A 12,034-nucleotide genomic window follows, 5' to 3' on the forward strand; every position below is an offset into this window, starting at 1 on the left:
GGATGAAAACACATTGTTATCAAAGTGCAACTCAATGGCATTACTACGCCTATGGCCATTCTGTGAAAACATTTAGTACATTATCTCCATCTTTCAACTAAAGAGCTCTTGACTTTTGCCTCCAAGATATCTCTTCCGTCAACAAAACCCTCTTGAGCTCGGTCACCACTTCTTTTTTCCTCAACAATGCCTCCTCAGACATAACCTTATTCTCCTCTCCAACCTCCAAAACATGCAGTTCCTCCAAAAGGGAATTTTTCTAGCTGTCAATATTCCCAAAAACCTTAGTGTTCCACTTCTTTAAGTCAAGCTTCAAGAATTTAAATTTACTTGCAAGAATAAAACCGGTTGTTCTCGAGAATTGATAAGAAGACCACCAACACCTAACCCTATCAACAAACCCATCAGCTCCTGACCACATGTTTTCAAATCTAAAATATTGTTGACCCCCATGTATACCACCACAATTAAGCAAAATGGGGAAATTACCTGAACAAACACAAGACAGTCTCTTATGGCATAACTCTAAGTAATGAACCTCCCAAGATGGAGATACAAGAAATCTATCCAGTCTTGACCAATCCCTACTGTTGGATCAAGTGAATGCAACCCCTACAAGGGGAAGATCCAAATAAAAAATAAACTCCAAAAAGTCCTACATTGCCGAAGACATACTAGGTTCTCCCGAACGCTCACTAGAGAACCGAATAATGTCAAAGTCCCCACACATACACCATGGTATATCACACAGATAATACAAACCTGCCAATTCCTCCCACAAGAGACACCTTTTCCTATCCAAATTTGGCCCATAAACTCCCGCAAAAGCTCACATCCACTCATCCTCAACATTTTTAAAAGAACACGCCACAGAAAAATTCTCAATACACTCCTCCACTAACTCCACCACCCTATTGTCCCACATCAATAGAACACCACCTAAAGCTGCAAAAGATGCCAAATAAGCCCAACCCATGAAAGAACACCCTCACAAACTACAAATTATACTTCTATCAATAAAACATAGGTTAATTTTTTGTAGACAAACGATATCAACCTTCCAACTATGAAGAAGAGACCTAATATGAAGACGCTTGTTGGAGTCATTGATCCCCCTAACATTTCAAGAGAGAATTTTCGGCTTCATGCAAAAAATGAGACGCCCTCCTTTCAACCTATCCCTCCCAACACTTCCCTCCTTAGTATCATAATTAATGGAGCATTTTAATCTTCTTAATTCCCTTCTTAGAGGCTAACTTCAAAGCCGAGGAACGACCAGCTTTGACTACAACAAGAAGAGCCTTAAATTGTGCTTCAAAACCGTCACAAGATATCCATACACAAGCTTGTAATTCCTCTACCTTTTTTAGTACCCAATCCAAGGCAATTTTGGTTGGAGATTGAGGCGGGAGAGTGCGTAAAGGGGTCGGGCCAACCATATTCTCATCAAAGCATTCCCCCTCACATAAAACCAACTGTACATTGTACTCATCCAAATCCCCTCAAGGTGATACATCCTTTTGCAGATCTCCAGAAATTGACAAAACTAAATTATTATCCAGCTCAAGTTGCTAAAAAACATCCACTCGAAAAACAGGCATAAGCAACAAAGGTACCAATTCCAGAAGATGCAAACCTCTAGCCAATGGAGCCAGTCTCCAGAGACAAGCGTGTTAAACTCCCCTTCATTCGTCATCTCCCTTTCACAATTTCACCCTCTTCCACTTCCGACAACATTTTCGTTTCCAACAAACCACCTGGAGAGTCACCGGTGACTGGCAAAGTAGTCTGTGCCAGTTCCAACAACGTCGAAGCAAGTTTCGACACCAATGTGCTTGTAGAGGAAGTCGAAACCAATATTCTTGAGACCCCGCACCACTTTTCACCCTCCACAACCGTTTCAGGCTTTTAACCAAGCCCAGCCCATCCACTTTATTTTTACCGTTCAAATCCTTAGCCTTCTTACAACCCACACAGGAGTCCAGCCCACTAACAATAATAGACTTCTGCTTACCCACAAGGCCCTTCTTTAAACCCTCAAAGCCCAGACCCAATGCTACCCAATTCAACATGAAATACACCTTTTCCTTCATGTCCAATAATGCTTTCTGCAAAAGCTCCTCTCTAACCACTGACAAGCCACCCTTGGAAGACACACCATCACCCTTGAGAACAAGAAACGACTGCAATCCCGGCTGCAAGACCTCCCCAAGAGCCTCTCTTCTACCCTCCATATTCGGCGGTGGAGGCTTCTTCAAAACCTCCGCAAAAGACCCCTTCCGTCCCGCAACAACGTGAGAAAAAAGAAGCTAACTCCACAGGAACTCTATTATTCATGCCCGAAACAAAGGAAAAAGAAACAGCCTTTCTCAACGATTCTGCAAGCCTCCTCCACCCCTCGCCCTTCGACCCTTCTAGAACAACGATGAAACCTCACCTCATTTCTTGCCCATATTTACGTCAAGAACCGACCGTGTCTGTTATGACATCTTTGGACCACCAGCACTTGATTCCCCTTTCTACGAGTTTTATAAAACTCAGAGGAACCAACAGACGCTCTACAAGCTCCCACCGCAAATAACAACCAGTCCATAGCAAAGACATGAATGAAAATAAACTTTGTGACCCTGCAACTGCTCTAAGTAATACTTCACCACTGGTCATTTTTTCGCATTTAAACTCAAGGAGCTTTTGGTCGATAAGAAACTTCCGACACGATCCCATTGTAAAACCAGACCCAAAACAGCTCAAGACACCGAAAAATAAAAGAGACTAGAGAAAGAAATATAGAAAAAGAAGTAGGAAGCAACACTCCCTCAATCTTCTTTTCCTTTTAGATGAATAAATCATTTTCCAACCAGCCAATCTCCTCTCAATCTTCTCAATCACACCATCCCAAATCATCAAAGTTTTATGAGGAGCTCCCAAGGGAAGACCAAGATATCTCGTAGGCAAAGATGAGACCTTGCAAATCAAGATATTGGCCAAATCCAAAATATCCAAAACAGAACCCACAGGAACCAATATTGTCTAAGAGAAGTTAACTCTAGGACTAAAAACAGCTTCAAAGCATAACAAAAGCGCTCTCAAAGAGCGAAGATGATCCCGATTAGTCTCAGTAAAAATTAATGTATCATCAACAAAGAGAAGATGCGAGACCTTTATGAGACCTTTATGCCCACTAGTACAAATATCACTTCTTCTTTTTTAATTCTTTTTTTCTTACAATTTTTTAACATATTTAAATATTTAAAAAAAATACACCAATACACTAATAGTTTCCTTAATCAGTAAGTAAAAGAAAAAATTTTAATAAAAAAAAATTAAATGCATGAGCAGTCAAAATTAGGGGGACAAAATGAGGCAGCATAGTAGCATTATTCACTCCAAGAATCACCTCCAACCAAGAAACCCGACATGAAACTCCCTTCCACCGTAGCTTCAATCATTCTACTCAATGCATCCATGACAAGGACAAAAAGAAAAGGAGACAAAGGATCCCCTCGTCTCAAACCACAAGAACTACAGAAAAAACCAACCGGAATAGAAAATATGACCGTCAAAATGCAATGCCTAATTTGGAGACACCACTTCTCTCCAAAGCCAAATCTCCCAAGTAAATACAAGAGAAACTCTAAATTTACATGGTCATATACCTTTTTCATGTCCATTTGACAAGAATACCAGTGTCACCCGCTCTGATTCGACTTTCCAAACATTCATTAGCAATTAAAACCAAACCAAAAATTTGTCTCGCCTTAACAAATGCATTCTGAGATTTCAAAATAATCTTCACCATCACTACACTTATACGGTTAGCAAGAACCTTCGAGATAACCTTGTAAACCCCATTAACCAAACCGATTGGGCGAAAATTCTTCATCTCCACAGCCCCCACCCTTTTAAGGGATAAGAGCAATAAATGTAGTATTAAGACTTTTCTCAAATTTCATAAATGAATGAAATTCAAGGAAAACCTTTATTACATCCTCACGCACAACATCCCAACAATCTTGGAAGAATGCCATGGAAAAACCATCCGAACCAAGATCCTTATCTCTCGTCATTCCTCTAACCACATCAAGAACTTCCTCTTCTTCAAAAACTCTCTCCAACCACTCCACACTAGGCTGATCAATAGACTCAGAAACCAACCCATCCAATTTAGGTCTCCATGAGTATTCCTCCTGAAAAAGCTCTTCATAAAAAATTCACAATATATTCCTTAGCTGAATGATCTAAAATAATATTATCAATAGTATGTATAACCTCAATAACATTGTTTCTTCGATGAGAGTTAGCCATTCGATGGAAAACCTTTGTATACTTGTCACCTTCCTTCAACCAAAAGGCCCAAGATTTTGCCTCCCAAGAAATTTCCTCCAAAAGAGTGATCTTTTCTAATTCAGCAACCACCCCACTTTTTCTCTCCCTATCCTCCTTCAAAAGTTTCCCAACACCTCCATTTCCTCCATAAATTGCAGTTGTTCTGTGAGAAGCTTCCTCTGATTTCCACGTTCCCACATACCTCCACATTCCATTTCTTCAAATTATTTTTTAAGGCTTTAAGTTTTCCAGCCAGAATGAAACTCGATGGACCTGAAAATTGATACAAAGACCACCAAGCCCTCATTCTATCCACAAAACCCTCATTCTCCAGCCACATATTCTCAAAATTTGAAGTACCTATGCCTTCCATTAATGCCCCCGTAGTCCAAAACAATGGGAAAATGATCTGAGCATAATCTTGGAAGCCTTTTCTGACATAAATCAGAAAAATGAACCTCCCAAGTGGAAGAAACCAAAAATGTAGACCATGCCCTCCCATTAGACCACGTAAAATACTACCGACCAAGGTAAATCAATAAGGTCCAAGTCAAAGATAAGGTCTGAAAAGTCAGCCATCACAATAAAGAAATGAGATTCCCCCACTCAATCACTTGGGCACCGAGTAATGTTGAAATCTCCACCAAAGCACCAAGAAAGATCCCACCAGCAACAAAGACCCGCCATTTCATCCCACAATAAACTCCTGCTACTATCCAAATTGGGACCATATACACTCAGAAAAGCCCACTCGAACCCATCATCCACATTCTTGGAATGACATGCCACCAAAAATTCTGCCACACATTCTTCTACCAATTCCATAACCCTCCTATCCCATATAACAATGATTCCACCCGACACCCCATTAGAAACTACCGCAGCCCATCCCACATAGTGACAACTCTCACAAACTATTAATGATTGTTTTATCGATGAACTTCAATTTGGTTTCCTGAAAACAAAGAACATTGGCCTTCCATTTACTAATTAAGTTCTTCACCCGGAGAAGTTTTTGAAAATCATTCAGCCCCCAAACATTCCACAAAATAATTTTTGATTTCATAAATGACTATTGGCAACCCTCTCCTTGTCTTTACCTCTGTACACTCCTTTCCCTTACATTGTAATTGATGAGCATTATAATCTCTTCAATTCCCTCTCATTTTTAGAGGCAAATCTAGACAAGGATGGCTGACCCACCTCAATAGCAATGAGGAGAGCTCTAAATTGTTCTTCAAATCCATCACAAGAGGACCGGGACCCGCAACAATAAAAGCAAGAGAGAGAACCCTAAACAACCAGACCTGCCGCCACCCCTCCCCCACCCTAGCCGGCGTGTGGCATCTCACCACCGCAACAAACTTGGTCGACGGGTCCCCGATGCTGCCACTGAGGGCCGGCCAGTGTCGGTCCTCTCTCCGACGACCGGATTTCACAGCTTCTGTCTCAGTTTCCGTCGTCTGTGTAGTCCTTCTATGCCGTCGGTTGCCGTCGTCTATCCCTGTCTCTGCCTTTGTCTCCGGCGTCCGTCTCTCCGTCGTCTACCTCTGTCGCCGAAACTAGATTTGTCTTTGTCACCCTACATAAACGCCGCGACCTAGATGAAGCTCTATTCTTTTACTTTAAGAAGATGAAGTTGGAGCAGTAGGGAGAAGTGGACACAGAGGGATTTGACGATGATGACGCGCAATGTGGACTCATCTCAGTTGGAAGGTGAGAGGTGGTTGAAAGTGGAATCAAAACTTTTGTTTTTACGAAAGAGGGAAGAAATAATTTTCGTATTTATGAACGTAGCAAAAGGATAGCTAAGTTCATGTGTCTAGGGGGGATGACAGCTTCGTGGGTGGCAAAGGGGATTGAGGATTGTTTAGAACTTATCTGTCATGAAGGTTTCTTCAGAGAGTTAAGGATGGGTAATGGAGCTTTTATCATTCAACATCATGCTAACGCAAGGGGAACTTTCTGCAACTCTCAGAATTCTGGAATGGAAGGAGGAAAGGATTGTTGGTGATTCCAGAGGGCGCTAATGGCATTGGATGGAAAGGCTTTCTGCAGTCCATTCGAAGTGCTAATAGGGAGTTTGGAAAAACAGTGGGAAGGGCGTCCTCAGTCAAAGGTGTTTCGTACGCTACGGTGTTGAGGTCATTGGCGAGTAGTCCGGTTGAGAACAGCTCCGCGGCAAAAGGAAAGAGTAAGGCACTTGTAGGAGACAAAGGCCGTCAGGTGACATTGGGAGAGGTGGAGGGGGTCTTGTGGGATGTCAAAGCTCAATTGAAGGGAGTTATGGAGTATGTGAGAAATCTGATGATTAAAGTGGATAAGGCGCTGAACTTAGTCATGGGTTTTGGCGGTGGGCCGAGCATGGATGAGGGAGGGCGGGGGGTAGATCCTTCGGGTTTGAAGGCCACAAGTGTGCCGGCAAAGGGTGTTTCAACGCCGTCACAGATAGGGTCGTTGGACGCTGGCATCTTTGTCCATGCCAGTGTCACTATGCCTCCTGAGAGAGTTGTACGACCTCAATTACCATATGCAAATGGGGTTGGTACTTTTGCCCAGGGTTCATCCTTAGTTGAAGACGGGGGACCCTCCAGGGTCTCGAATATTTTGGAAGAAACAATCAAACCTCTTTTGGAAGATGCAAACGGGGTTACAAAATGTAGTGCTTACCCTTCCTGTGTTACGGAGGGAACAGTAGGACCAAACAAAGCGACACAACAAAGATCGTTGGGGGGTGGTGCAAAGTCAAGCAAAGTTGGTGGAGGGGAGGAACCTGCAATGGTATTGGAGAAACAATGGACACTAGCGGTTTGTCGTTGGTGCCTCATGTGGGGGAAGGTTTGGAATCGGGAGTGCAATTGGGTACGGTGGCTGGAGATAATGTCGTTCCCTTGGTTTCTATTCCTCTGTTAAACGATATAGCGGGTTCACCATCAGATTGGGTTCTGAATAAAGTTAACAGACTTCAGCAAATCCTAGGGCTTTCATATGGAGAACAGGGAGAATATAAAGATCAATTTAAAGCTCTACTCACTGCAATTGAGGTGAGTCATGCGCTTGAAACCAAATCACATTTTAAGAAAAGCATGGAGTTAAAGCATCTTCTATGTTCAATCAACTACGATGCTAAGGGAGGTAGCTCAAGTCGAGGGAAGAATAAAGGGAGGGCATTGTGAAGACGATCTCGTTGTGGGACGTTCAGGCAGAGGATTAGTTTTATGGAAACAATGAGTTGGGGTTGGGGAGGTGTATCCAATTCGGGCTTGGTGTATTTTGGGTAGGTTTCATGGGATTTTTGGATCATTAGGGGCTCTCTTGTAGGGCTAGGTGTTTTCTTGTATACGTCCAGTGTACTTGTTACTCCTATTGATTTATATATATAATATTTTTACTTATCAAAAAAAAAATCCATCCCAAGAGATCCCCCCACAATCCTTAATTTCATCAACCTTTCTCATCACCCAATTAGAAGAAATATTAGCCCATTCTAAACTAGAAGGAATAGAACAAAAAGGATCAGGATCTTCATCCGACGCTACCAACTCAACTACCTCTCGGAAAGAGAAAACAGATCCCTTCCCATCATCAATAACTAACTGCAAATCAATATCACTAAACTAATTGCACAATACCCTTGAATCATTCTTCTTGACAAAACCAGGAATAAACTCCCTCAGCCCCTCATTGCGTTCACCTTTATCAGCAACCTCCACCACAACAAGCTTCCCTCTATCACAGAGAAGTTGTTGATACGAAGATGAGGCAGGAACCGACCCCTCCATATGTTCCATACTACGAGAATCATCATTTCAAGCCAAAAAAAAAATAGGATTCCTCACCTCTTCTGACGAAAACCCATTCACCTGAGAAAACTCCAACATTGAAGTACCCTCAGAGGAGTTGCCGGAGTCTATCAACTCTTTCTGTGTCGACAGCAAGGACACCAGAGCACCCATCGTCTTGGGCTAAGCCACGACATGTTTCACCGTTTTGGGCTAGTGGGTTGCAAAGGCCCGGCTTGTTTTTTAACCCGCCACACATCAGGCCTAATCTTATTACCATTATCTCACCCAACCCCACATTTTTTTTATGTCATCCAGCCCAGAGGAAAGAGCCCACTAGCCCTACTCTTACCCCTCTTATCATTAAAATCTAACCCAAGCCCATTAAAAGTCTCATACCCGTGTCCACCTTCTTCAGCAAAATCTCGAACCTCTATTTCCACCCAAGAACTTCAGCCCGTGCAACACCCGTGACCCCTCGACTTCTCCCACTATCTGCAACACCTCAGAAGACCAACTATCATCTCCACTAGCGGTACGAATATGCCAAAATTCACCTAGCCTTCTTACTTCGCCCTTATTTCCTTCCATCGTGGGCCATTCTTCCGAATGATAGCATCTCCTCCATTCTATTTCAAACCAGACGAACTTTTCGCCGACTTTAGCAACACCGACATGTATGAACCTTCACGAGAAGAGGACCCCTCTACATAAAGAGTCTCCATGAACATGTTCCCCTTTTCGACCCAAGATAGCATGATCACTATTTACCACTACTCTATTATCACAACCAAAAACAAAGGATTGAATGCTAACCATTTATCGCATTTTATCCACAAAACTAGTCTATCCACTCCCTTTCCAACCTTCTAGAATAATGATGATGCCCTTCCCGGCCCCAGTCCCATACTCAACCAATTTCAGATATCTACCATATGAGTTGGAGCAATGCTAAACCTAAAAAACTCGTTCACCCTCCCTTTTTTCCTGATAAAATCCCACATTGCCAGTACACCTCAAACACTCCACCACCTGAGCCATCCAACTCACCATCCCTCTACTAAGGTAAAGAAACTTCATCAACTTCCTACTTTCATAAATACAAAAGAGATTTCCACCTTTCCTGCTAAAAGCAAACAACTTTGCTTCTACCCATAATCTGGCCGCATTACCCATCTTGCTAAAAAACTCCAATTCCAAAAAAAGATAGAAGGAAAAAAGAAATGGAAAGAAAATTTAAAAAGCGAAGGAGAAAACAAAAAAATTGGACGGATTAATGGATTATTTGTGATACCCCATATGATATGAATAACTAGGGTAGGTGGTGTATGGGATCCCACATTGCTTGGGAATGAGAAGTTCTAGCTCTTTATAAGGTTCTATTGGAGCTCCAATTGTATCATTGACTAGTCCTTTTGAAATATAGGCCATGTAGTTTGGGTCTTCCATTGGGGCGTTACATTATTTCTGGCGAGAAGCACCAGAAATAAGAAGACGTCTCAGTCATGAGAGAGAGAGATTTGACTTGAAGAGTTTTAACAAGACATACCATGTACAGGTTTGAGAAATTTAACAAGATGTAAGAGTACAATCCCAGTAGGGAAGAGTTTCCACAGATTGATGCAAACGTACACAAATATCATAATAGCCCCATATAAAAAATATATTCGAAATCAAATTTGACCATAAATTGACTTACCTTGTTCTCCATAGAGCAAAGTGCAAATTTCCAACCAAAACTTTCATTAAGATTGCACATGAGAGCATCAATCCACTCACTCTTGCCTGAATTGGGAACCCCAGTTACTATAGTCAACTCTCCTGCCACAACCTGATTAAAATAACGTTTAGAACAACTGAACAAGAGCAGAATGTTTTCACAGCACTATGCTCCAACATAACCACACGTGCATTTCTGCTGGTTAGAACATATTATTAGTAATATGGAGAGTTGTGAGCATGGTTAGAACATACTGACTACTAGGAATTTGGAGAGTTTGTGATTGTTTATATTTAGATAAGAATTCATTTGTTATTATTGTAAAATCTATATCTTCTCATTAATAAAGTTCTCATTTACCAACAAAAAAATATATATCTTCAAAAATCATAATCCTGACCAATTTATTTGTTATAATACAGACCATACTAGACTGATCTCTTTAAATTAAAAAGTACAAATCTAATTTCAATTACTTTTCCAGTTATAAAATATAGCCCCGCATAGGCAGAATATAGAATATCACTATGAATGATGAACCAGGCCTTTTTGAATAAGACTTCTATTTCACGTTATGCATCCAAACGCATTTCTCCCTTCTTTTTTTCCAAACGGCTTTGAAACCAATTACCAAGCATGTAAAAAATCAATGTATCCACTTGCAATTCCCTACTTTTTGAAGGCAGAACAAATTGAAACCATTCCCAAATAGCTCTAAATCTTGTATGTGAACCTAAACATAAGACTCATGTTAGGCTTAACAATATTGTCACCAGAGAAGAACTTAGTCAGAAAATACCTGTAGACTAAATAAATTATAATGCAGGTTTGTACTTACATTATATAACCCATTCAAAGCCCTCCACCCAGTTGAGAGACCAAACTCATATCCATGAGTTCTGTGATAATAGGCATCAATTTCATCAAAGTAGTTATTAAAGTTGAACAATCCACGTATAGGGTATAATTCAGCATTCTCAATGACTTCCTTCAGTACATCAGAACCCAAATACATGAGAACCTGTGCACATAATTGCAAGAGATAAGATAAGTTTAGTGAGCCTGATTATTAGAGATAAGGGCTAGTCCAATAATTTCAAAGCAAATGACCCGGTTACAACTTAAATGGCTTTTCAGAATAAAATTTCCATGTGAGGGCCCATCAATGATAAGACAAGAATGTGTGGAAGTCCCAATGATCATACCACATGATGAATAGGCAATGCTTATTGTGTGAAGATATTTATTGCTCATCAGCATGATATATATTATATCAGCATCTTATTGATGCAAGGATAACAGATTTACAAACAAGGGAGACCACAGAAACATGTCACCAGCTTCATATGGTTAGATATACATAATACTACAAGAAGAAACTTGCTGGCTTTAGAAAACTTTATCTTCCTAATTAACTCAATCTTATTATAGTAAGCATATCTGGTTCAGAATAAGGCCTTCAGTCTGTCCTCAAGGAGACATAATGATGTACATATATGCGGACATAAATAACTGACCTCATTTGCATCTTTGAAATGCTCTACTTCATTTTTCTTTGGCCATGTGACTCGCCAGCATCTGCATCACATGGTCCAAAAAAGGTATTCTTAATAAGCCTTCTAAACATTGTTTCAGATTAATAGCATACAATAATCAGGAGACATCATGTAGACCTTTCCCTTCCAAGGCGGCGTGCAAGCTCTTCAGCTAAAGCTTGACCAGGTAGATCCCCATCAGTGGCAAGTATAATACGTGATGCCTATCGATGCCAATAAAATATAAAAATAAAGCTTTCGACAATTCCAAGTTCTAATTAAAAGCAGCAGACCTATATCAACCAACCTCCTGCAAGTACTCTTTGCAGTTCCACAAATACTGATACTTTGTATCCTAGTTTACAAAAATGCAAAGCAAAAGCATTAGATAAATATTTTTTAATAAGTAATGCAAATTGTATTAAAAACGCACAATGACGCAACCCAAGTACACAGGAAATATACAAAGGGATACACCCAGCTTGAAGTCTAGCAGGCTAGATAATTAGAAGCTGTCATGAGCAGCCATCCAAGCATAGAGATTGTTGAAATTTATGGGTTTTAACTCTGTCGCCATCCCTCATGATTTTCAAAAGTTCGGGTATCACATTCTTGTTAGACACACCACATTAAGCACAAAGGGGTCATCCTCCAAACATCTGAATTTCTAA

The 12,034-nt window shown here is 40.8% G+C and overlaps 1 protein-coding gene across 3 annotated transcripts in view; it reads right to left on the reverse strand.

The window, feature by feature from the left end:
* Window positions 1-12,034, reverse strand: part of LOC108996330 (twinkle homolog protein, chloroplastic/mitochondrial) — a 34,151-nt gene that overhangs the window by 10,658 nt on the left and 11,459 nt on the right. For all 3 annotated transcript variants that reach the window (XM_018972170.2, XM_018972169.2, XM_018972168.2), the window contains 5 exons: window positions 11,671-11,718; window positions 11,502-11,587; window positions 11,346-11,406; window positions 10,667-10,849; window positions 9,808-9,939 (listed from right to left, as the gene is read on the reverse strand). In XM_018972170.2, the coding sequence (XP_018827715.1) occupies window positions 9,808-9,939; window positions 10,667-10,849; window positions 11,346-11,406; window positions 11,502-11,587; window positions 11,671-11,718 (510 nt within the window). The remainder of the gene's footprint in view (window positions 1-9,807; window positions 9,940-10,666; window positions 10,850-11,345; window positions 11,407-11,501; window positions 11,588-11,670; window positions 11,719-12,034) is intronic.

This window comes from Juglans regia, chromosome 1, assembly GCF_001411555.2.
Source record: "Juglans regia cultivar Chandler chromosome 1, Walnut 2.0, whole genome shotgun sequence".
Classification (NCBI taxonomy): Eukaryota; Viridiplantae; Streptophyta; class Magnoliopsida; order Fagales; family Juglandaceae; genus Juglans; species Juglans regia.